A 27,363-nucleotide genomic window follows, 5' to 3' on the forward strand; every position below is an offset into this window, starting at 1 on the left:
TTCCGGTTTAGATGAGAAGCCATCAGATCTATTTCTGGAAGTCCCCACATCTGAACAATCTGAAAAAACACATCTGGGTGAAGAGACCACTCTCCCGGATGTAAAGTCTGACGACTGAGATAATCCGCTTCCCAATTGTCTATACCTGGGATATGGACCGCAGAAATTAGACAGGAGCTGGATTCCGCCCAAGCAAGTATCCGAGATACTTCTTTCATAGCTTGAGGACTGTGAGTCCCACCCTGATGATTGACATACGCCACGGTTGTGAACTTGTCTGTCTGAAAACAAAACAAATGAACGGTTCTCTCTTCAGTAGAGGCCAAAACTGAAGAGCTCTGAGAATCGCACAGAGTTCCAAAATATTGATTGGTAATCTTACCTCTTGAGATTTCCAAACCCCCTGCGCTGTCAGAGATCCCCAGACAGCTCCACAACCTGAAAGACTCGCATCTGTTGTTATCACAGTCCAGGTTGGCCGAACAAAAGAGGCCCCTTGAACTAAACGATGGTGATCTAACCACCAAGTCAGAGATAGTCGAACATTGGGATTTAAGGATATTGTGATATCTTTGTATAATCCCTGCACCATTGGTTCAGCATACAAAGCTGAAGAGGTCTCATGTGAAAATGAGTAAAGGAGATTGCATCCGATGCTGCAGTCATGAGACCTAAAAACTCCATGCACATAGCTACTGAAGGAAATTATTGAAACTGAAGGTTCCGACAAGCTGCAACCAATTTCAGACGTCTCTTGTCTGTTAGAGACAAAGTCATGGATACTGAATCTATTTGGAAACCTAAAAAGGTTACCCTTGTCTGAGGAATCAACGTACTCATTGGTAAATTGATCCTCCAACCATGCCTTTGAAGAAACAGCACTAGTTGATTTGAGTGAGATTCTGCAGAACGTAAAAACTTAGCAAGTTATAGTCCAAGATATCGTCCAAATAAGGAAACACCGCAATACCCCCGCTCTCTGATTACAGAGAGTAGGGCACCGAGAACCTTTGAAAAGATCCTTGGAGCTGTCGCTAGGCCAAAAGGAAGAGCAACAAATTGGTAATGCTTTTCTAGAAAAGAGAATCTCAGGAACTGATAGTGATCTGGATGATTCGGAATATGAAGATATACATCCTGTAAGTATATTGTGGACATATAATGCCCTTGCTGAACAAAAGGCAGAATAGTCCTTTATATAGTCACCATTTTGAAAGTTGGTATTCTTACATAACTAATGAAAATTTTTAGATCCAGAACTGGTCTGAAAGAATTCTCCTTCTTTGGGACAATGAACAGATTTGAATAAAACCCCAGACTCCGTTCCTGAGAAGGAACTGGCACAATTACCCCAGATAACTCCAGGTCTGAAACACACTTCAGGAAAGCCTGAGCTTTTTCTGGGTTCACTGGAATGCGTGAGAGAAAGAAACTTCTCACAGGCGGTCTTACTTTGAAACCTATTCTGTACCCCTGAGAGACAATGTTCTGAATCCAATGATTTTGGACTGAATCAATTCCAAACATCCTTGAAAAATCTTAGTCTGCCCCCTACCAGCTGAGCTGGAATGAGGGCCGCACCTTCATGCGGATTTGGGGGCCGATTTAGATCTTTTAAATGGCTTGGATTTATTCCAGACTGAAGAAGGCTTCCAATTGGAAACCGTTCCTTTAGGGGAAGGATCAGGTTTCTGTTCCTTATTTTGTCGAAAGGAACGAAAACGATTAGTAGCCTTAAATTTACCCTTAGATTTTTTTATCCTGAGGCAAAAAAGCTCTTTTCCCCTCAGTGACAGTTGAAATAATTGAATCCAACTGAGAACCAAATAATGTATTACCTTGGAAAGAGAGAGATAGCAACGTTGATTAGAAGTCATATCAGCATTCCAAGATTTAAGCCATAAAGCTCTTCTAGCTAATATAGCTAAATACATATATCTAACATCAATTCTAATGTTATCAAAAATGGCATCACAAATGAAATTATTAGCATGTTGAACTAACTTAACAACTATACACATTATGATCTGGTACTTGTTGCGCTAAGGTTTCCAAGCCTAAGAAGATGACCTGAACATAAATAAGCCTTCCTTAGATAAGATTCAAGTTTCCTATCTAAAGGATCTTTAAAAGAAGTACTATCTGCCGTAGGAATAGTAGTACGCTTTGCAAGAGTAGAGATGGCCCCATCAACTTTGGGGATCTTTTCCCAAAACTCCAATCTATCAGTCGGCAAAGGATACAATTTCTTAAACCTTCAAGAAGGAGTAAAAGAAGTACCCAGTCTATTCCATTCCCTAGAAATCACATCTGAAAGAGCATCAGGAACTGGAAAAACCTCAGGAATAACTACATGAGGTTTAAAAACCGAATTTAAACGTTTATTAGTTTTAATATCAAGAGGACTAGTCTCATCCATATCTAATGCAATCAACACCTCTTTTAATAAGGAACGAATATACTCCATTTTAAACAAATATGAAGCTTTGTCAGTGTCAATACCTGAGGCAGAATCTTCTGAACCAGATAGATCCTCATCAGAGATAGAAAAATCAGAATGTTGTCGGTCATTTAAAAATTCATCAATTTTATGAGAAGTTTTAAAAGACCTTTTACGTTTATTAGAAGGCGGTATGACAGACAAAGCCTTCTGAATGGAATTAGAAACAAATTCTCTCACATTAACATGAATATCCTGAACATTAGATGTTGAAGGACCAGCAACAGGTAATGGACTACTACTAATGGAAATATTGTCTGCATGTAAAAGTTTGTCATGACAACTATCACAAACTACAGCCGGAAGGAACAGTTACCACAAGTTTACAACAAATACACTTAGCTTTGGTAGAACCAACATCAGGCAGCAGGATTCCAGTAGTAGATTCTGAAACAGGGTCAGTTTGAGACATCTTGCAATATGTAAGAGAAAATATAACATATAAAGCAAAATTATCAATTTCCTTACATGACAGTTTCAGGAATGGGAAAGAAATGCAAAACAAAATGAGCCACTGGAAACAAGAAGCAAAGTCTTAAATAATGTCAAAAGTTTGGCGTCAAGTATGACGCCCACAACTGACAAAATATTTTTTGGCGCCAAAAACGTCTGCAACAAACACGAGCGTCATAGATGACGCAACTACGTGAAAAAACTCGGTGCCAACTAAGACGCCGGAAATGGCGAAATAACATCAAACGTAATTCTCGCGCCAAAAAAGTCTTGCGCCAAGAATGACGCAATAAATTATAGCATATTGCGCTCCCGCGAGCCTAACAGCCTGCAATTTAGAAAAGAGAGTCAATTTGATAACTTCAGGTAAGAATTTTTTTTTTATTTTATATGAATTTCCCAAATATGAAATAGACAGTCTGCAAAAAGGAAATATACTGATTAACCTGAATCATGGCAAATATAAGTACAAACATATATTTAGAACTTTATATATTATAAGTGCCAAACCATAGCTGAGAGTGTCTTAAATAAAGGAAACATACTTACCAAAAGACACTCATCTACATAAAGTAGATAGCCAAACCAGTACTGAAACGAGAATCAGCAGAGGTAATGGTATATAAGAGTATATCGTCGATCTGAAAAGGGAGGTAGGAGATGAATCTCTACGACCGATAACAGAGAACCTATGAAATAGATCCCTGTTAGGATGACCATTGTATTCAATAGGTAATACTCCCTTCACATCCTTCTGTCATTCACTGCACTCTGAGGAACCGGGCTTCAAAAAAGCTAAGAAGCGCATATCAACGTAGAAATCTAGCACAAACTTACTTCACCACCTCCATAGGAGGAAAAGTTTGTAAAACTGAATTGTGGGTGTGGTAGGGGGTGTATTTATAGGCATTTTGAGGTTCGGGAAACTTTGCCCCTCCTGGTAGGATTGTATATCCCATACGTCACTAGCTCATGGACTCTTGCCAATTACATGAAAGAAAACAGCATTTTGCACCCTTGCGAGCCTAGATTTGCCCGCGAAAAAATGAGTCAAAATGAAAAAGACTGAACCCCAGGTAAGAAAAAAAGTTTAAATAATTCCTAAACTGAAACTGTTTAGACTGCAAAGGGAAATACACATATACCTGACTCATGGCAAATATAAGTAAAATACATATATTTCAAACTTTATATTAATACATAAAGTGCCAAACCATAGCTGAGAGTGTCTTAAATAATGACACACTTACTGAAAGACACCCATCCACATATAGCAGATAGGCAAACCAGTACTGAAAACTATCAGCAGAGGTAATGGTATATAAGAGTATATCGACGATCTGAAAAAGGAGGTAGGAGATGAATCCCTACGACCGATAACAGAGAACCCTTGAAAAGATTTCCCGCAAGGGAAACCATCAAATCAATAGGCGTTACTCCCTAAAAACTGAATTGTGGGTCTGGTGTGGGGTGTATTTATAGGCATTTTGAGGTTTGGGAAACTTTACCGCTCCTGGTGGGATTGTATATCCCATACGTCACTAGCTCATGGACTCTTGCCAATTACATAAAAGAAAAGACATTGCAGACTTAGAAAAAGTTCAGAGAATGGCCACAAAACGTATAAGGGGAATGGAAGCTATGATGAGTTGTTCGCCAAATGGTTTTTTATCTAGAAAAAAGGCGCTTGAGGTGACATGGTTATAAAAAAAATTTTCTTTCGTGATTCAGATAGAGCATGCAATTTTAATCAACTTTCTAAATTTACTCCTATTATCAATTTTTCTTTGTTCTCTTGCTATCTTTATTTGAAAAACGCATCTAAGCTTTTTTTTTTTTTTTTTTTTTTTTTTGTTCAGAACTCTGGACAGCACTTTTTTATTGGTGGATGAATTTATCCACCAATCAGCATGGACAACTCCGGTTGTTCAAAAATGGGCTGGCATCTAAACCTACATTCTTGCATTTCAAATAAAGATACCAAGAGACTGAAGAAAATTTGATAAGAGTAAATTAGAAAGTTGCTTCAAATGTCGTGCTCTATCTGAAACATGAAAGAACAAAATTGGGTTCAGTGTCCCTTTAAGCTCAACTGGAGCTTTTTAGTAAGTATATTACGATTTGTTTAGGTTGAACTAGATGGAATTCTGTCTTTTCTCAACCTCATCTACTATGTTACAATGTAAATTTCCCATGGGATAGATCTGGAGACTCTTTGTCTTTAGAAACTCACTTATATAAGCTGTATATCCACTGTACAGGATATTCAATTTGTTTGGTACAAAATGCAATGACTATCAAGGTAATTGCAATCTGTCGAATTTGCACCCCAATGTACATCAGCAGCAGGCCAATCAGCTGTAGTGTCCAGTTCAGCAAGTTGATGCTCCGCTCATTTTCTAGAGGTCCATACTTGTAGCACACTGCAAAGCTGACAAAGCCCACAAGGCCCAGATAACCTGAAAATCAATGAAGACCGTAAAAGTGATGTATTGCAATAAAAAAACAAAAAAACATTTATTTCAAGACAGCAGTGAAGTAATTATCTAATCAATTGCACAATTAATGTTTTGACAGCATAAGAAATAAAATAAAAACATTTTTGTCTTGTACTCTACTAAAAACGTACTGGCCCATTACATGCGTACACAAAGTATTCTGTATAAAAACATAATTTATGCTTACCTGATAAATTTATTTCTCTTGTAGTGTATCCATAAAACATGCAGAGAAAGGAAAAACCATAGGGTGCAGTGGTGACTGTAGTTCAAATGAAAAAATTACCTGCCTTAAAGTGACAGGGCGGGCCGTGGACTGGATACACTACAAGAGAAATAAATTTATCAGGTAAGCATAAATTATGTTTTCTCTTGTTAAGTGTATCCAGTCCACGGATCATCCATTACTTATGGAATACCAATACCAAAGCTAAAGTACACGGATGATGGGAGGGACAAGGCAGGTACTTAAACGGAAGTTACCACTGCCTGTAAGAAACCCTTTCTCCCAAAAATAGCCTCCGAAGAAGCAAGGTATCAAATTTGTTAAATTTGAAAAAGTATGAAGCGCAGACCAAGACTCTGTCTTGTAAATCTGTTCAACAGAAGCCACATTTAAAAAAGGCCCAAGTGAAAACCACAGCTCTAGTAGAATGAGCTGTAATCCCTTCAGGAGGCTGCTGTCCAGCAGTCTCATAAGCTAAATGAATTATGCTTTTTAACCAAAAAGACAGAGAGGCTGCCGAAGTCTTTTGACCTCTCCTCTGTCCAGAATAGACAACAAACAAGGTGAACGTTTGATGAAAACTGTAGTAGCTTGTAAGTAAAACTTTAAAGCACAAACCACGTCCAATATTGTGTAATAGACGTTCCTTCTTTGAGGAAGGATTAGGATACAAGCATGGAACAACTATCTCTTGAGTGATGTTCTTGTTAGATACCACCTTAGGAAAAAACCCAGGTTGGTACGCAGGACTACCTTATCCGTACGAAGGACCAGATAAGGAGAATCACATTGTAACACAGATAACTTGGAGACTCTACGAGTCGAGGAAATAGCTACCCAAAAGGAACTTTCCAAGATAAAGATTGATATCTATGGAACAAAAAAAAGGTTAAAACGGAACTTCTTGAAGAACCTTAAGAACCAGGTTTAAGCTCCATGGCGGAGCAACAGTTTTAAACACAGGCTTGGATCTAACCAAAGCCTGACCAAATGCCTGAAGGTCTAGAATACCTGCCAGACGCTTGTGCAAAAAAATAGACAGAGTAAAAATCTGTCCCTTTTAAGGAATTAGCTGACAACCCTTTTCTCCAAAACATCTTGGAGAAAAGATAATATCCTGGGAATCCAGACTTTACTCCATGAGTAACCCTTGGATTCATAACAATCAGATATTTACACCATATCTATGTTCAATTTTCCTAGAGACAGGCTTTCATGTCTGTATTAAGGTATCAATGACTGACTCGGAGAAGCCATGCTTTGATGACATCAAGCGTTCAGTCTCCAGGCAGTCCATCTCAGATTGATTCTATTTAGATGGTTGAAAGGACCCCGAGGTAGAGGGACCTGTCTCAGAAGCAGAGACCGTGATGGAAAGGATGACATGTCCACCAGATCTGCATACCAGGTCCTGCGTGGCTACGCAGGCGCTGACAAAAACACCAAAGCCCTCTCCTGCTTGGTCTTGACCTCCGGAGGAAATCCCACTCCCCCGGAAGAAAAGTCTGACGACTTAGAAAAACCACCTCCCAGTTCTCAACACCTGGGATATGGATAGCTGATAGACAAGAGTGAGTCTCTATCCAGTGAATTATTGTAAGACTTCTAACATCGCTAGGGAACTTCTGTTCCCCCTTGATGGCTGATGTAAACCACAGTCGTGTATATTGTCCGACTGAATATGATGTACCTCAGAGTTGCTAACTGAGGCCAAGTCTGAAGAGCATGGAATATCACTCCCAGTTCCAGAATATTTATTAGAAGGAGGGTCTCCTCCTAAGTTCACTATCCCTGAGCCTTCAGGGAGTTCCAGACTGCATCCCAACCTAAAAGGCTGGCATCTATTGTAACAATTGTCCCATCTGACCTGCGGAAGGTCATACCCTTGGACAGATGGACCCGACATAGTCACCAGAGAATCTCTGGTCTCTTGGTCCAGGTTTAACAGGGGGACAAACCTGTGTAATCCCCGTTCCTCTGACTGAGCATGCATAGTTGCAGCGGTCTGAAATGTAGACGTGCAAACGGTACTATGTCCCTTGCCGCTACCATTAAGCCGATTTCATTCATGTACTGAGCCACCGAAGGGCGCGGATGGAATGAAAAACACGGCAGAAATTTAGAAACTTTGACAACCTGGACTCCGTCAGGTAAATTTTCATTTCTACAGAATCTATCAGAGTCCCTAAGAGGGAAACCCTTGAGATTGGGGATAGAGAACTCTTTCCTTGTTCACTTTCCACCCATGTGATCTCAGAAATGCCAGTACTACGTCCGTATGAGACTTGGCAATTTGGATGTTTGACGCCTGTATCAGGATGTCGTCTAAATAAGGGGCCACTTCTATGCCCCGCGGCCTAAGGACCGCCAAAGTGACCCCAGAACCTCCATAAAGATTCTTGGGGCTGTAGATATCCCAACGGAAAGAGCTACAAACTGGTAATGCCTGTCTAGAAAGGCAAACCTGAAAAACGATGGTGATCTTTATGCATCACAATGTGAGGATAAACATCCTTCAAATCCATTGTAGTCCTCTATTGACTCTCCTGGATCATAGTTAAGATGGTACGAATAGTTTCCATCTTAAAAGACGGAATTCCGAGGAATTTGTTTAAGATCTTTAGATCCAAAATAGGTCTGAAGGTTCCCTCTCCTTGGGAACCACAAACAGATTTGAGTAAAAACTCTGTCCCTGTTCCTCTCTTGGAACTGGATCGATCTCGTACACAATGTAAGAATGCCTCCTTTATCTGGTTTGCAGATAATTGGAAAGGCGAAATCTCCCCTTTTTTGGGGGGGAATCTTTGAAAATCCAGAAGATATCTCTGGGATATAAATTCCAATGCCTAGGGATCCTGGGCATCTCTTGCCCACGCCTGGGCGAAGAATGAAAATCTGCCCCCTATAGGATCCGTTACCGGATAGGGGTCCGTTCCTTCATGCTGCCTTAGAGGCAGCAGCAGGCTCCTTGGCCTGCTTATCTTTGTTCCAGGTCCGATTGTCTCCAGACCGCCTTGGACTGAGCAAAAATTCCCTCTTGTTTTGCCTTAGAGGAAGTGGATGCCACACCTGCCCTGAAGTTTTAAAAGGCACGAAAATTAGACCTTTCTTGGCCCTTGATTTGGACCTATCCTGAGGAAGGGCATGACCTTTTCCTCCAGTGATATAAGCAATAATCTCCTTCAAACCAGGCCCGAATAGGGTCTGCCCCTTGAAGGGAAGTTAAGTAGCTTATTTATTAAAGTCACGACAGCTGACCATGATATAAGCCATAGCGCTCTGTGCGCCAGTACAGTAAAAAACTGAATTCTTAGCCGTTAGTCTAGTCAAATGAACAAAGGCATCAGAAAACAAAGGAATTGGCTAGCATAAGCTTGTCAAATATATTCATCCAATGGAGTCGCTAACTGTAAAGCCTCATCAAGAGACTCAACCCAGAACGCCGCAGCAGCAGTGACAGAAGCAATGTATGCAAAGGGCTGCAGGATAAAACCCTGTTGAATAAACATTTTTTATCCATTGGATCTAAAAAGCACAACTGTCCTCCCCAGAGGTAGTGGTACGCCAAGCTAGAGTAGAAACTCTTCTCTCCACCTTAGGAACTGTCTGCCAGAAGTCCCGTGTGGTCGTAACTATTAGAAAACATTCTTCTAAAAAATAGGAGGGGAAGAGAACGGCACACCTGGTCTATCCCATTCCTTATTAAAAGATTATTTTTTTTAATAAACCTCTTTAGGTATTGGAAAAACATCAGTACACACCGGCACTGCATATTATTTATCCAGTCTACACAATTTAGACTGCGATTGTACACATTCATTCAGGGCAGCCAAAGCCTCCCTGAGCAACAAGTGGAGGTTCTCAAGCATAAATTTTAAATGTAGAAATTTCAGAATCAGGTTAAATCATCTTCCCTGAGTAAAAAAAAAAAATCACCCACAGACTAAGCATATTGTGAGGTAGTATCATACATGGTTCTTAAAAGCGTCTGTATGCTCTGTATCTACCCCCAGAGCTATCTGCTTTCCTTTAATTTCAGGTAGTCTGACTAATACTGCTGCCAGAGTATTATTCACCACCTTTGCCATGTCTTGTAAAATAAAAGCTATGGACGCCCTTGATGTACTTGGCGCCATTTGAGCGTGAGTCCCTGAAGCGGGAGTCGAAGGGTCTGACACGTGGGGAGAGTTAGTCGGCATAACTTTCCCCTCGACAGAATCCCCCTGGTAAAATAAACGCTATGGGTGCCCTTGATGTACTTGGCGCCATTTGAGCGTGAGTCCCTAAAGCGGGAGTCAAAAGGTCTGACACGTGGGGAGAGTTAGTCGGCATAACTACCCCCACGACAGAATCCTCTGGTGATAATCTTTTTAAAGACAACAAAGGATCTTTATTGTTAAACATGAAATCAGTACATCTAGTACACATTCTAAGATGGGGTTCCACCATGGCTTTAAAACATAATGAACACAGAGCTTCCTCTATGTCAGACATGTTAGAACAGACTAATAATGAGACTAGTAAGCTTGGAAAACACTTTAAATCAAGTTAACAAGCAAATATATAAAACGTTACTGTGCCTTTAAGAGAAACAAATTTTGTCAAAATTTGAAAAACAGTGAAAAAAGGCAGTAAAACAAACAAAAATTTTACAGTACATGTAATAAGGTAACAGAGCATTGCACCCACTTGCAAATGGATGATTAACCCCTTAATGCAAAAAACAGATAAAAAAACAAACGACAGACGTTTTTAAAAACAGACACAACAAACTGCCACAGCAGAGCTGTGGATTACCTTCCCTATAAACGATTTTGGAAGTCTTTTTAGCCCTTTAGAAATGTCCTGTAGTATTCATGGGACTGCTGAGGGAATCTGGATGATTCATTTTGTAATTTTAACTGCGCAAAAAAGCGCTAAATTAGGCCCTTCCCACTCATATTACAACAGTGGGAAGCTTCAGTTAACTGTTTCTATGCAAAATTTAAGCCAGCCATGTGGAAAAAACTTAGGCCCCAATAAGTTTTATCACCAAACATATGTTAAAAAACGATTAAACATGCCAGCAAAGTTTTAAAACACATTTTTACAAGAGTATGTATCTCTATTAATAAGCCTGATACCAGTCGCTTTTACTGCATTTAAGGCTATACCAACATTACAGTGTTATCACCAATGTACGTTAAAAAACGATTAAACATGCCAGCAAACGTTTTAAAACACATTTTTATAAGAGTATGTATCTCTATTAATAAGCCTGATACCAGTCGCTATCGCTGCATTTAAGGCTTTACTTACATTACTTCGGTATCAGCAGTATTTTCTTAGTCAATTCCATTCCTAGAAAAATATTTTACTGCACATACCTTATCTGCAGGAAAAACTGCACGCCATTCCCCCTCTGAAGTACCTCACTCCTCAGAATGTGTGAGAACAGCAAATGGATCTTAGTTACGTCTGCTAAAATCATAGAAAAACGCAGGCAGATTCTTCTTCCAAATACTGCCTGAGATAAACAGCACACTCCGGTGCCATTTAAAAATAACAAACTTTTGATTGAAGAATAAACTAAGTATAAAAAACCACAGACTCTCACGACCTATCTATGTTGAGGCTTGCAAGAGAATGACTGAGTATGGCAGTTAGGGGAGGAGCTATATAGCAGCTTTGCTGTGGGTGGACTCTTGCAACTTCCTGTTGGGAAGGAGAATATATTCCATAAGTAATGGATGATCCGTGGACTGGATACACTTAACAAGAGAAAAGGATATTTGCAATTGCTTATAATTTCTGAATGGCTAGACACATTTTGCCAGAAATGTGGTAGTTTACTTCTTTCTAATAGTAACAATCCCTGGATAGGAAAGTTAAAATAAAACTTGCAGAGAGCGCATGTACTTTTAAGACCCTTTTAAAATTAACTTCTATTTTCAAAAGTGCTTTCTCTGTATCCCTGCTTGAAAAAGAATACGCATATATCTTACACTAGCGGGAGCTAGCTGCTGTACATATTTGTCTCTGGTGATTGGTTAAATAGATGTGTTCATCTAGCTGCCAGTAGTGCAATGCTGTTCCTTCAGCAAAGGATAACAAGATACAGCAAATTTGATAATATAAGTAAATTGAGATGTTGTTTAAAATTATATGTTCTATCCAAATCATAAAATTTGGGGATTTCCTGTCCCTTTAAAGGGACAAGAAACCCCAAAATGTTTCTTTCATGATTTGGATAGAACATAACATTTTAAACAACTTTCCAGTTTACTTTAATTATCAAATTTGCTTTGTTCTTTTGGTATAAATTGGTTTAAGAAGCAGTAATTCACTACTGGTTTCTAACTGAACACATGGGTGAGCCAATGACAATCGGTATATATATGCAGTCACCAATCAGCAGCTAGAACCTAGGATCTTTGCTGCTCCTGAGCTTATCTAGATAAACATTTCAGCAAAATAAAATAATAGAAGTAAATTGGAATAATTATTTTTTTAGGTTATTTTAAAGTGTTAAGAGACAGCAAAATAAATTAGACACCTTAGAAAAGGCAATAAAAATACTCAGGAAAGTATTTGGCAGGTCACTGACTGCAAGATTAATGTGAATGCATCTGGCACAATTAAATTTAAATTGCCTTTTATGAGGCAAATACATGAAAGTCGGCATTTCTTAAAAGGATTAAGACAGAGAACACAATTTAAAAAAAATAAATACTTCTATTACCCAATTTGGTTTTTTTCTCGTGGTATTCTTTGTTGAACAGATACCTAAGTGAATAGTGTGCACGTCTGGACCACGTCAGAGAAAAAGTGCTCTTAGGACAGCTTATACCAAGCATTCTTGAATTCCCTAACAATATTTGCCTAAACCACCTTTATTGGAAGTCTATTCCATGAATAAACCACCCTTTGTGTAAAAGTGAAGTGCTCTTGTAAGTTACTCCTGAACCTGCTACCTTTAAGATCAGGACCCCATGTTCTTGTGTTATTTTTGTGCAAATATTTTCATCATAAGCTTTAACAAACCTCTTGAGGGTTTCAATCGTATCACCTCTCCATTCTCTGCTCAAATTCTTTCCTTGGAGGTTATTTTAAGACCAAATGTGTTTTAATTGATTATACATTTTAACTGACCAATTCAAAAGGTTTTGCATTTTTCAGATTATCTACAAAAATGTAGAAGCCCTGCTATAAATAGTATATAGCCTTTTTTATATTCTTCATGAAATACAGTCTCCAGAACTAGTCATACGTATACAGAAAATTAAACACACAATCAGTTGGCCAGGTATAGAACAGGTTATACCCGCACACATGATAGTGACCACATACCTAATACATACTGCCAGTATTCACTGCAGATTTCCTGGAAGTTTTTCAATACCAGCTGGATTACATATAGCGAAAAAGACCAACCTCCAAACAACAACACGTAAAAGGGACTTTTCTACACAAGTATAAAAAATAAATGAATGAAAAATGGTAAAATTATTAGACATCTTATGTACAAAATAAACACTATAAATAACAATAATGAACAATGACAGTTTGTGGAAAATAGATTTGACAGGAAGAATTGCAAATGTTATTAAAAAGAGCGCCAAAGCCATTTTAGATTATTTTCTTTTATTTCTTTAAAATCATATTGGGTATATTAACCCCTTAAGGACCAGCGACGTACCCTGTATGTCGTTGGCCTTTTTTTGGGACTTGATTGTTTTATAGCGCGGTCTTGCCACCAGCTTTGAGACTGCTCTATTCCACAAAGCCTGCTGGAGGGAGGGCATTAATAGCGTGTTCTTGCTAGACTTATGCTATTATGTCCTGAAAAAAACCCTTAACGACCAGTGACATACAGGGTACATTGTGGTCATTAAGGGGTTAAAATGTATTATAGTATTTGTTGCTTTAAAAATTACTTTGCTGTACTGAGCGAGACCATAAAAGATTAATCTCTGGGTATCAACATAATTGAACAGCTTTAAAGCATAACATGTAAATATATTTTTAATATGCATAATTGCTGTTCTTTCACATGAATGAGGAAATGATTCAGTTTAATGCTTCTTTAAGAGAAGAGACTCAGTAAGGCCTGAATTCTTTAAAGTGAATGTCAATTTTGATGTTAAAGTCCCCGGTTTTTAAAAATTTGATTAAAAACAGGGGGACTTTAATTCATCAAAATTTACATTTCACTCCTGTTGAGAAAAAAAAACGTACCTTTTAATCTTCACAGCAGCTCCAGCTTCCTCCGGTCGTTGCAAGCCATTTCTGACGTCAGAAATGATGGATAGGTCATCCTCCAATCACAGCTTCCCCCCCGGGGGAAGCAGTGTCTGATTTAATGCCTTGATTGGAGGAAACCGGATTCCTCATTTTAGACCCAGGAAGATGCTTTGCAACGGGCGGAGGAAGCTGGAGCTGCTGTGAAGATTAAAAGGTAAGTTTTTTTCTCAACAGGAGTGAAATGTAAATTTTGATGAATTAAAGTGCCCCTATTTTTAATCGAATTTTTAAAAACCGGGCACTTTAGCATCAAAATTGACATTCACTTTAAAAATAGTGGACTTCTATGGAACATTTAGAATAAGTGATTATTTCTACCTATTATATATAAAACACAATGAATATTATACACGTCAGAGCAAGCAAAGGAGATAAAGAGTAAAGTACATGAGCCAATAAAAAAATATAAGGAATTTCTGTTATGACTGCCTATTTACAGCATTGCTTTGATTTTTTATTTTATTCATAAAGTAACAATGTTATAAGTAGTTGAATTGTAAATATTTGTCATCCAAAAATATGACATGCTTTACTTCATAAGAGCATATAATGTTTTATTAGTCACCCTACACAGCTATGTGTTTATCTACGTATTTATTCCCTCTGAAGATATGCAAGGCTGACTTATGTCCTGCTTGAGGCTTTACTTCATAAGAGCATATGTTTTATTAGTCACCCTACACAGCTATGTGTTTATCTACGTATTTATTCCCTCTGAAGATATGCAAGGCTGACTTATGTCCTGCTTGAGGCTTTACTTCATAAGAGCATATGTTTTATTAGTCACCCTACACAGCTATGTGTTTATCTACGTATTTATTCCCTCTGAAGATATGCAAGGCTGACTTATGTCCTGCTTGAGGCTTTACTTAGGCGTTTAACCAATGTGTAGAGGTTAGACACAGTTATCTAGTGTCTCAAATGCAAACATTACATGCGCTAACTAATGACAGCATGCACTTTTATGATCCTTTAATTCACACAATACACTAATTACAATTACATTAGGGAAGTAGAAGCAAATCTAGTTGCAAAAGCATTATAATGTTTTAATAAAAGTTACCCTTGGCAACAACTTGGAGAGAATAAACACAAGTATCAGCATTGACGCTACCATTCCCACGCTCATGCCAGTGCTGTAGAAAAAGAGTTGGCTTCTGTGAATAAAAAAAAAAAAAAAAATGATATATAAAAAATTACTTTCAACTTGCAATATACGCGCTAACCTGTGCGCAAAAAAATGACGTCTAGCGGTGTTTACACGCGAGTTGGAGCACCAAATACTGCTCCACTTGTAATCTAGCCCAATGTATTAAAGACCTTTGTTTTTGTAATTGTTAAAGGAACAGTATTGCCCTTTTCAACATGCAAGCAATATATATGCAACCTTTCTGAATACTGGCTAACACTCCCACTTGTAACCCTTGACCAGTGGAGGTTTGCCTTACATGTGAAACTCAATTATAGTGACAATCTTGGTAAACTTTCCAAGATTATCTACTAAAACAGAATCAATTATCTTTCAGATATATTTTCTTTATCCTCATAAAAATAAAAAAGGTTAGACCTTAAAGCGATAGTATACTGTAAAATAGTATTTCTTTTACTCTGTTTCCAATGACTTGTTATACCAGCTGCAGAGTATAATGTGTGATAAATTGCATTTCAAGTTTGTGTATATAAAAGTGCAGGTTTTGTGCTTTGAAATTAAAATGGGCTGACCTTGCAGGTAAAATCAGATCTCATTATTGTTTTACTTCGTGTACACACACACATTCTTCCTTAGTTTATATCTCCCTGTAAACCAAAGACAAATACTTGGAGAGAACAATGGAAAATTCACATTTTATTACTTTATCTCTCCTACCTCCCACTTGGAGAGTAATTTCTTCTGCTGGTTGGGTTTACTTAGTTTGTCAACAGCCTTGGCAAAAAACCTAATTAAAAAGTCGATATGAAGGCAAAGGAGCTATTCGTAAACAATTTAAAAAAAACACTCCAGAAGATAATAGATAATTGTGAAAAAAATTAAAGGGGAGAAAATTTGGGGTAAACTGTCCCTTTAAAGTTAAGGGGTATTTAACAGTGCTCCTTTTGTAAAAAGAAACATTAAAAGAAAGTAAACATAAAAAAAGAAACAGAGTGTATAATAAACAGCAAACAACTTATTTGCTTTCTTTCTAAATAAGAACTTCTCAGTGCAGCCCTGCCCACAGCTAGATATGGTTGCCACCATTACAGTCATGGGATTTCTGCCGCAAAGGTCCTTTACTGAACATGGGCAATAAACAAATTGCAGCAAGCAGAGCGGTGTCTCCTGGCAAAACTTCAAAAGACTAACTGCTAAACTGCCTTCTGCAGAGGCCCCGCCTCCTTGCAGGGCTGTGACAGGAAGTAAAGAAAACTAATGAAGTTAAAGTAATAAAAAGGTAAAATTCACATTGCAATGATATCTATTAAAGGGACACTGAACCCAAATGTTTTCTATTGTGATTCAGATAGAGCATGACATTTTAAGCAACTTTCTAATTTACTCCTATTATCAATTTTTCTTCATTCTCTTGGTATCTTTATTTGAAATGCAAGAATGTAAGTTTAGATGCCGGCCCATTTTTGGTGAACAACCTGGGTTGTTCTTGCTGATTGGTTGATAAATTCACCCACCAATAAAAAAAGTGCTATACAGAGTACTGAACCAAAAAGAAAAAAAACTCTTAGATGCCTTCTATTTTAAATAAAGATAGCAAGAGAACAAAGAAAAATTGATATAAGGAGTAAATTAGAAAGTTGCTTAAAATTGCATGCTCCATCTGAATCATGAAAGAAAAAAAATTGGGTGCAGTGTCCCTTTAACCCCTTAATGACCGGACCATTTTTCAATTTTCTTACCCTTAATGACAATGGCTATTTTTACATTTCTGCGGTGTTTGTGTTTAGCTGTAATTTCCCTCTTACTCATTTACTGTACCCACACATATTATATACCGTTTTTCTCGCCATTAAATGGACTTTCTAAGGATACCATTATTTTCATCATATCTTATAATTTCCTATAAAAAAAAATATAAAATATGAGGAAAAAATTGAAAAAAAAACACACTTTTTCTAACTTTGACCCCCAAAATCTGTTACACATCTACAATCACCAAAAAACACCTATGCTAAATAGTTTCTAAATTTTGTCCTGAGTTTAGAAATACCCAATGTTTACATGTTCTTTACTTTTTTTGCAAGTTATAGGGCCATAAATACAAGTAGCACTTTGCTATTTCCAAACAACTTTTTTTCAAAATTAGCGCTAGTTACATTGGAACCCTGATATCTGTCAGGAATACCTGAATATCGCTTGACATGTATATATTTTTTTTTAGAAGACAACCCAAAGTATTGATCTAGGCCCATTTTGGTATATTTCATGCCACCATTTCACCGCCAAATGTCATCAAATAAAAAAAAAAGTTCACTTTTTCACAAATTTTGTCACAAACTTTAGGTTTCCCACTGAAATTATTTACAAACAGCTTGTGCAATTAAGGTACAAATGGTTGTAAATGCTTCTTTGGGATCCCCTTTGTTCAGAAATAGCAGACTTATATGGCTTTGGCATTGCTTTTTGGTAATTAGAAGGCCACTAAATGCTGCTGCGCACCACACGTAAATTATGCCCAGCAGTGAAGGGGTTAATTAGGTAGGTTGTAGGGAGCTTGCAGGGTTAATTTTAGCTTTAGGGTAGAGATCAGCCTCCCACCTGACACATCCCACCCCCTGATCCCTCCCAAACAGTTCTCTTCCCTCCCCCACCCCACAATTGTCCCCGCCATCTTAAGTACTGGCAGAAAGTCTGCCAGTACTAAATAAAAGGAGTTTTTCTTATTTTTAATAAAAAAAATTAAAATGTTTTAGCTGTGATGGACCCCTGCCTTAGCCCCAACCTCCATGATCCCCCCCCCCCCAGCTCTCTAACCCTCTCCCCTACCTAATTGCCGCCATCTTGGGTACTGGCAGCTGTCTGCCAGTACCCAATTTGCCCCAAAAACAAGTGTTTTTTTTGCACTTTTTTGGCCATTTTTAATGTTTTCTGTAGTGTAGCAGCCCCCCACAATACCCCAACCCCCTCCCCCTCCCAGATCCTTATATATTTATTTATTTTTCATACCTCTTCCTTTCTCATTGGTGTCAGTGGCCATGTAATCGGGCGCGCGCGCGCCCCCGCACGCTCCCGGCACCCGGCGTGCACATAGCACTTACAGGAACCGGATGCCGGGTAGCGATGGGCCGCCCACCCGCCTCCCTGATATGCTCCCACCCACCAACGAACCGGCACCATCGCTACCGGTGCAGAGAGGGCCACAGAGTGGCTCTCTCTGCATCGGAGTCTTCTGAAAAGATATTGCAGGATGCCTCCATATGGAGGCATCACTGCAATACCCTGAGAGCTGCTGGAAGCGATTGCGATCGCTTCCAGCACTCTCTTAGACAACTGACGTACCAGGTACGTCTATTGTCATTAACTGTTAGTTAATGCATGACGTACCTGGTACGTCAGTTGTCATTAAGGGGTTAAGTATAACGCACTGCTTAGTGCATTTGATATCAATACAATGAAACAGACTGTTTAATGTCTCTTTAACTTGGTCTAAATATTATGTGGTTTCTAAAGCACAAAAAAATGCTATACAGCTGAGATATGTTTGTGTGTCTATATACATGCTGTATTATAAAAATCTAAATACAAAATATATTTCAACATAAAGTTAACTTGGTCTATAATCATTTTAGTTAAAATACAAGTTATGTAACATAATAGAAAATGTAATTAATAATGTAAAATGCAGCTGTGGTTAACATGTCAATGGAATAAAAAACATTCCAACGGTTTAAAAAAATGACACATTTAGCTGCACCCAATTATGCAAATTCCTGCCCCAATCAGATAATCTTAGCCCCAGAAGCAATGAAAATGTGCAGAACTCACCTGCTAAGAGAGTCGCCATAAAAAAAAAGTAGCAGCCCAATTAGGAAAACCAGAAAGAGTTTTGGATCAAAACCTGTAGGGAAAAAAAAAGGCAGTGTTATTTGGTAAAACAGCTCCAGCTGGTGGTTGATTAGAAAATCTGGTTATATCACATCTGACTTTATAGCCGTAAAACAAAAAATGGGCTCTTTCATGAAACAAAGGCTTTGCAAAAGAAAAAACACAAGTTATAAAAACTCCACATTTATTACATGCAGAAAATATTATATAAAAATGGGATAGGGCAACACAACATCAAAAAAAGATTAGTATAAGTTCTAATGGAGTTCCTATTATTAAAGGGCCATAATAAGCCAAAAAGGGAAATTTATTCTTACCTGATAAATTTGTTTCTTTTACGATACGATGAGTCCACGGATTTCATCCTTACTTGTGGGATATCGCCTCCTGGTCAGCAGGAGGAGGCAAAGAGCACCACAGCAGAGATGTATATATAGCTCCTCCCTTCCCTCCCACTCCAGTCATTCGACCGAAGTTAGGAAGAGAAAGGAAAAGCCAAGGTGCAGAGGTGACTGAAGTTTAACAAAAATAAAGACCTGTCTCATAAAAACAGGGTGGGCCGTGGACTCATCGTATCGTAAAAGAAAAATAATAAATTTCCCTTTCTTTTACAAGATACGATGAGTCCACGGATTTCATCCTTACTTGTGGGATACAATACCAAATCTATAGGACACGGATGAAGCGGGAGGGACAAGACAGGGAACCCAAACGGAAGGCACCACTGCTTGAAGAACTTTCCTCCCAAAAACAGCCTCAGACAAGGCAAAAGGATCGAATTTGTAAAATTCTGAAAAGGCGACCATGTTACAGCTTTGCAAATCTGTTCAACAGAAGCATCATTTTTGAATGCCCATGAGGAAGCCACAGCCCTAGTGGAATGAACCGTAATTCGTTTAAGAGGCTGCTGTCCAGCAGTCTCATATGCAAAACGGATGATACTCTTCAGTCAAAATGAAAGGAATGTAGCCGTAGCTTTCTGACCCTTACGCTTCCCAGAAAACACAATAAACAGGGAAGATGATTGACGAAAATCCTTAGTGGCCTGTAAGTAAAACTTTAAAGCACAGACCACGTCCAAAGTATGTAACAAGGTCCTGATTAAAATTTTTATTAGAAACAACCTTAGGAAGAAAACCAAGTTTGGTACGTAACACCACCTTATCAGAATGAAAAATAAGATAAGGAGAATCACATTGAAATGCCAAAAGCTCAGAAACTCTGCGAACAGAAGAAATAGCAACCAAAATAAAACTTTCCAAGATAACAACTTAATATCTATGGAATGCATAGGTTCAAACGGAACCCCTTGAAGAACATTAAGAACTAAATTCAAACTCCAAGGAGGATTGGAGAATCTATAACACCTCACTCTGCCTCTTCCTATCACTAACACAGGCAAAGAGAATGACTGGAGTGGGAGGGAAGGGAGGAGCTATATATACAGCTCTGCTGTGGTGCTCTTTGCCTCCTCCTGCTGACCAGGAGGCGATATCCCACAAATAAGGATGAAATCCGTGGACTCATTGAATCTTGTAAAATAAATTAAAAGCTTTTATTTGTTAGAGCATTATTGACCCTATAATACAAAGGGGTTAAAGACATAGTAGAAGTGCCCCTCAGGACCCGCGGAGCACTGGAAACAGCACATCTAAGATGTGCAACTAGCGCTGCTGATTGGATCATTGGCTGGTTAATGTCTTTGGGTCCTTTATATACATAAATGTAATCTTCAACAAAAGGGACATTATACACTTGTTTTTTTTCTTTGCATAAATGTTTTGTAGATCTATTTATATAGCCCATAAAGTTTTTTGTTTTTTTTCCTCAAATGGATAGTTTTGCTTATTTTTAAATAACATTACTCTGATTTTCAGACTCCTAACCAAGCCTCAAAGTTTTAAGAGAATACCGACATATACCTACTCCAGCTTGCTACTGTTTGTGTAAAGGGTCTTTGCATATGCAAAGGAGGGGAGTGTCTCTGATATTATTCTGATAGTGGATGTTCAGTAACCTTTTAAAACAGAGCTAAACTGGAAGCTTCTAAGTAAGTTTTTAAACAGTTTTATTCTGGATTTTTATATCAGTATCTGTGCATATTATTATTTATAGTAGTGTCTATTACATGCAGTTATATAAAAATTGGTGTATACTGTCCCTTTAACAATACATGATAACATTGGTTCACTTAACAGAGCTTTGGATGAAGTTATTGTAGAGCAAAAAAAGTAGTTGTATACCCAAACTCACCCCTGAAAAAGGACACATTGTACTTCGTGTCTGCCTCAATTACATGAATCCTGATACAGGTTTCATTACTATAAAGGTCCACAGAAATGAAGGTGTCATTTAATTTTTCCTTTAGGAATGAAGAAAAAAAATCAACAATATTGAAGCTCTCCATTTCCTTCAACTTTTCTTTGTTTTCCACTTGGGTCACTCGAATCATTTTGCTGCTGTTTACCCGGATCTGCATTAAATATACAAAAATGAGAAGATGATGCTTAACTGTGGAAATCTAGATGTAGTATTGATATAGTAATAAAAAAAACACTGTCCTCCCTAAGAGTAAAACTGAAGCACAAGATAGTTTTTGTTTTCTTTATACAGTAAAAGGCGCTTTTAGTTCTTAAATATTTTTAGAACAAGAGGTGACAAATAAAATTGTTTTTCAACTCTACAAATAGGCCTAAACTAACATAGCATGTTCTTAGTGCTGTGGAATCTGTTGGCGCTCTACAAATACCTGATACTATTCTTGCTGCTCTGTATACAAACTAGATACCTGCGCTGTATGCAGAGTGGCGGGCACACACAGTCCAGCCTAAAAGATGGTAGGTAAAGCATTATGGTTACTGGTACTGCCTTTCTTTAAGGCTTGCTATCATTATTCTTTATTTATAAAGCACCAACAGATCCCGCAGTGCTGCCCATGGGTACAAGGATAAAAGTACAATGGAGAAACAATACAATAAAAGACAACATTTTACAGACAAATATTGAGGGCCCTATTCCCGTGGGAACTTACAATCTAGATGGGTAGGAGGATGGGAAACAGGAGGTGGGGACTGCAAAGGTGAGAATTATATTAGTGAGGAGATAGATGAGGGCAACTGTTGGGTTAGTGAAGTTCATTTGTTAATGAGTCGGATGATAAGCTTCCCTGAACAAAAAGGTCTTTAGGGAACGTTTAAAGGAGGAGAGGTTAGGGGAAAGTCTATTTGCAGCAGGTGGTGCAGGCCAACAAGGAGCACCAGATGGGGTGCAAAAAAATAGCATGTGGTAATTGTTTAAAAAGGATTGGAGTTTAGTACACATTAGTCCATACAGGAAAGCAAATTTGGTATTTTTCATGACTTGGCTATTATTCTTCTGATTTTATTTGGGGTAAACACTCGAGCATTGGAATTTACATATCTTTAATACAATGTAACACATTTTGTGTGTACGTGTGTGTGGGGGGAGGAGGGCAAAATCAGTGTCCTCTCTCTCACATAACAGTTCGTAACTGTGTCCTGTTTTTATTAGATTCCATCACAGATAATCAATGTGATCGGATATGGTTAACAAAATCCAGGTACTCTTGTGCCATTTGATAAAGTATATGGCATTGCTGGGAGGTTTGGTAATGGATGTGCTAACAGTTTAAATAACAAAAAAATTTTTACATCTGCAGTGGAATTCTCAGCAAACACTAGGCCATGCATCAAGATTTAAAAGGACAGTCAAGTCCAAAAAAAAAAACAAAAAAAAAAAAAAAAACATGATTTAAATAGGGCATGTAATTTTAAACAACTTCCCAATTTACTTTTATCACCAATTTTGCTCTTGGTATTCTTAGTTGAAAGCTAATTCTAGAAGGTTCATATGCTAATTTCTTAGACCTTGAAGAATGCCTTTAATCTGAATGCATTTTGACCACTAGAGGGCATTAGTTCATGTGTTTCATATAGATAACATTGAGCTCATGCACGTGAAGTGATCTAGGAGTGAGCACTGATCGGCTAAAATGCAAGTCTGTCAAAAGAACTGAAAATAAGGGGGCAGTCAGCAGAAACTTAGATACAAGATAATTACAGAGGTAAAAACAGAATTTATGCTTACCTGATAAATTACTTTCTCCAACGGTGTGTCCGGTCCACGGCGTCATCCTTACTTGTGGGATATCTCTTCCCCAACAGGAAATGGCAAAGAGTCCCAGCAAAGCTAGCCATATAGTCCCTCCTAGGCTCCGCCCACCCCAGTCATTCGACCGACGGACAGGAGGAAATATATAGGAGAAACCATATGGTACCGTGGTGACTGTAGTTAGAGAAAATAATTCATCAGACCTGATTAAAAAACCAGGGCGGGCCGTGGACCGGACACACCGTTGGAGAAATTAATTTATCAGGTAAGCATAAATTCTGTTTTCTCCAACATTGGTGTGTCTGGTCCACGGCCTCATCCTTACTTGTGGGAACCAATACCAAAGCTTTAGGACACGGATGAAGGGAGGGAGCAAATGAGGTTACGGAAGGCACCACGGCTTGCAAAACCTTTCTCCCAAAAATAGCCTCCGAAGAAGCAAAAGTATCAAATTTGTAAAATTTGGCAAAAGTGTGCAGTGAAGACCAAGTCGCTGCCTTACATATCTGGTCAACAGAAGCCTCGTTCTTGAAGGCCCATGTGGAAGCCACAGCCCTAGTGGAGTGAGCTGTGATTCTTTCAGGAGGCTGCCGTCCGGCAGTCTCATAAGCCAATCGGATGATGCTTTTAAGCCAAAAGGAAAGAGAGGTAGAAGTCGCTTTTTGACCTCTCCTTTTACCAGAATAAACGACAAACAAAGAAGATGTTTGTCTGAAATCTTTTGTAGCCTCTAAATAGAATTTTAGAGCACGGACTACGTCCAAATTGTGTAACAAACGTTCCTTCTTTGAAACTGGATTCGGACATAAAGAAGGTACAACTATCTCCTGGTTAATATTTTTGTTAGAAACAACCTTTGGAAGAAAACCAGGCTTAGTACGCAAAACCACCTTATCTTCATGGAACACCAGATAGGGCGGAGAACACTGCAGAGCAGATAACTCTGAAACTCTTCTAGCAGAAGAAATTGCAACCAAAAACAAAACTTTCCAAGATAGTAACTTAATATCTATGGCATGTAAAGGTTCAAACGGAACCCCTTGAAGAACTGAAAGAACTAGATTTAGACTCCAGGGAGGAGTCAAAGGTCTGTAAACAGGCTTGATCCTAACCAGAGCCTGAACAAATGCTTGAACATCTGGCACAGCTGCCAGTCTTTTGTGTAGTAAGACAGATAAAGCAGAGATCTGTCCCTTTAGAGAACTTGCAGATAATCCTTTCTCCAAACCTTCTTGTAGAAAGGAGAGAATCTTAGGAATTTTTATTCCATGGGAATCCTTTGGATTCACACCAACAGATATATCTTCTGATTGGAACCTTATGAATCTGGCCTTTGCTAGTTGAGGCCAAGCCCTGAGAGCATTGAATATCGCTCCCAGTTCCAGAATGTTTATCGGGAGAAGAGACTCTTCCCAAGACCATAGACCCTGAGCTTTCAGGGATTCCCTGAGCTTTCAGGGATTCCCAGACAGCGCCCCAGCCCACTAGACTGGCGTCGGTCGTGACAATGACCCACTCTGGTCTGCGGAAGCTCATTCCCTGGGACAGATGGTCCAGGGTCAGCCACCAACGGAGTGAATCTCTGGTCTTCTGATCTACTTGAATCATTGGAGACAAGTCTGTATAGTCCCCATTCCACTGTTTGAGCATGCACAGTTGTAATGGTCTTAGATGAATTTGTGCAAAAGGAACTATGTCCATTGCTGCAACCATCAACCCTACTACTTCCATGCACTGCACTATGGAAGGACGTGGAACAGAATGAAGAACTTGACAAGTGCTTAGAAGTTTTGACTTTCTGACCTCTGTCAGAAAAATCCTAATTTCTAAGGAATCTATTATTGTTCCCAAGAAGGGAACTCTTGTTGACGGAGACAGAGAACTCTTTTCTATGTTCACCTTCCATCCGTGTGATCTGAGAAAGGCCAGAACGATGTCTGTATGAGCCTTTGCCTTTGATAGGGACGACGCTTGTATTAGAATGTCGTCCAAGTAAGGTACTACTGCAATTCCCCTCGGTCTTAGAACCGCTAGAAGGGAACCTAGTACCTTTGTGAAAATCCTTGGAGCAGTGGCTAACCCGAATGGGAGGGCCACAAACTGGTAATGTTTGTCCAGAAAGGCGAACCTTAGGAACTGATGATGTTCTTTGTGGATAGGAATATGTAGGTACGCATCCTTTAGATCCACGGTAGTCATAAATTGACCTTCCTGGATAGTGGGTAGAATCATTCGAATGGTTTCCATCTTGAACTATGGTACCCTGAGAAATTTGTTTAGGATCTTCAAATCCAAAATTGGTCTGAAAGTTCCCTCTTTTTTGGGAACTACGAACAGATTGGAATAAAATCCCATTCCCTGTTCCTTTATTGGAACTGGGTGTATCACTCCCATCTTTAACAGGTCTTCTACACAATGTAAGAACGCCTGTCTCTTTATTTGGTTTGAGGATAAGTGAGATATGTGGAACCTTCCCCTTGGGGGTAGTTCCCTGAATTCCAGGAGATAACCCTGAGAAACTATTTCTAGCGCCCAGGGATCCTGAACATCTCTTGCCCAAGCCTGAGCAAAGAGACAGAGTCTGCACCCTACTAGATCCGGTCCCGGATCGGGGGCTACTCCTTCATGCTGTTTTGTTAGCAGCAGCAGGCTTCTTGGCCTGCTTACCCTTGTTCCAGCCTTGCATCGGTTTCCAGGCTGGTTTGGGTTGTGAGGCATTACCCTCTTGCTTAGAGGATGCAGAATTAGAGGCCGGTCCGTTCCTGAAATTGCGAAAGGAACGAAAATTAGACTTATTCTTGGCCTTGAAAGGCCTATCTTGTGGAAGGGCGTGGCCCTTTCCCCCAGTGATGTCTGAAATAATCTCTTTCAATTCTGGTCCAAATAGAGTTTTACCTTTGAAAGGGATGTTAAGCAATTTTGTCTTGGATGACACATCCGCTGACCAAGACTTTAGCCAAAGCGCTCTGCGCGCCACGATTGCAAACCCTGAATTTTTCGCCGCTAATCTAGCTAATTGCAAAGCGGCATCTAAAATAAAAGAGTTAGCCAACTTAAGTGCGTGAACTCTGTCCATAACCTCCTCATATGGAGTCTCTCTACTAAGCGAGTTTTCTAGTTCCTCGAACCAGAACCACGCTGCTGTAGTGACAGGAACAATGCACGAAATGGGTTGTAGAAGGTAACCTTGCTGTACAAAAATCTTTTTAAGCAAACCCTCCAATTTTTTATCCATAGGATCTTTGAAAGCACAACTATCCTCGATAGGAATAGTAGTGCGTTTGTTTAGAGTAGAAACTGCCCCCTCGACCTTAGGGACTGTCTGCCATAAGTCCTTTCTGGGGTCGACCATAGGAAATAATTTCTTAAATATAGGGGGGGGAAACAAAAAGGTATGCCGGGCTTATCCCACTCCTTATTCACTATGTCCGCCACCCGCTTGGGTATAGGAAAAGCGTCGGGGTGCACCGGAACCTCTAGGAACTTGTCCATCTTGCATAATTTCTCTGGAATGACCAAGTTGTCACAATCATCCAGAGTAGATAACGCCTCCTTAAGCAGTGCGCGGAGATGTTCTAATTTAAATTTAAATGTCACAACATCAGGTTCAGCTTGTTGAGAAATTTTTCCTGAATCTGAAATTTCCCCATCTGACAAAACCTCCCTCATGGCCACTTCAGATTGGTGTGAGGGTATGACAGAACAATTATCATCAGCGCCCTGCTCTTCAGTGTTTAAAACAGAGCAATCGCGCTTTCTCTGATATGTAGGCATTTTGGATAAAATATTTGCTATGGAGTTATCCATTACAGCCGTTAATTGTTGGATGGTAATAAGCATTGGCGCGCTAGATGTACTAGGGGCCTCCTGCATGGGCAAAACTGGTGTAGACACAGTAGGGGATGATGTAGTATCATGTTTACTCCCCTCATCTGAGGAATCATCTTGGGCAATTTCATTATCTGTGGTAGTACTGTCCTTACTTTGTTTGGACGCTATGGCACAATTATCACACAAATTTAAATGGGGAGACACATTGGCTTTCATACATATAGAACATAGCTTATCCGAAGGCACAGACATGTTAAACAGGCTTAAACTTGTCAATAAAGCACAAAAAACGTTTTAAAACAAAACCGTTACTGTCTCTTTAAATTTTAAACAGAAAACACTTTATTACTGAATAAAGACACAGTGACCACAGTGTCTTAAAGCATTAAGAGTATTGCACACCAAA

At 39.0% G+C, this 27,363-nt stretch overlaps 1 protein-coding gene across 1 annotated transcript in view; it reads right to left on the minus strand.

Annotated features, from left to right (window-relative positions):
* The window catches only part of NEMP1 (nuclear envelope integral membrane protein 1), a 55,800-nt gene that overhangs the window by 19,684 nt on the left and 8,753 nt on the right, over window positions 1-27,363 (minus strand). The window contains exons 3-7 of the mRNA XM_053704981.1: window positions 21,249-21,468; window positions 18,936-19,008; window positions 15,024-15,117; window positions 13,007-13,121; window positions 5,187-5,412 (exon numbers count right to left, since the gene is read on the minus strand). Of these exons, the coding sequence (XP_053560956.1) occupies window positions 5,187-5,412; window positions 13,007-13,121; window positions 15,024-15,117; window positions 18,936-19,008; window positions 21,249-21,468 (728 nt within the window). The remainder of the gene's footprint in view (window positions 1-5,186; window positions 5,413-13,006; window positions 13,122-15,023; window positions 15,118-18,935; window positions 19,009-21,248; window positions 21,469-27,363) is intronic.

Source organism: Bombina bombina, chromosome 3 (assembly GCF_027579735.1).
Source record: "Bombina bombina isolate aBomBom1 chromosome 3, aBomBom1.pri, whole genome shotgun sequence".
In the NCBI taxonomy this organism is placed as follows: domain Eukaryota; kingdom Metazoa; phylum Chordata; class Amphibia; order Anura; family Bombinatoridae; genus Bombina; species Bombina bombina.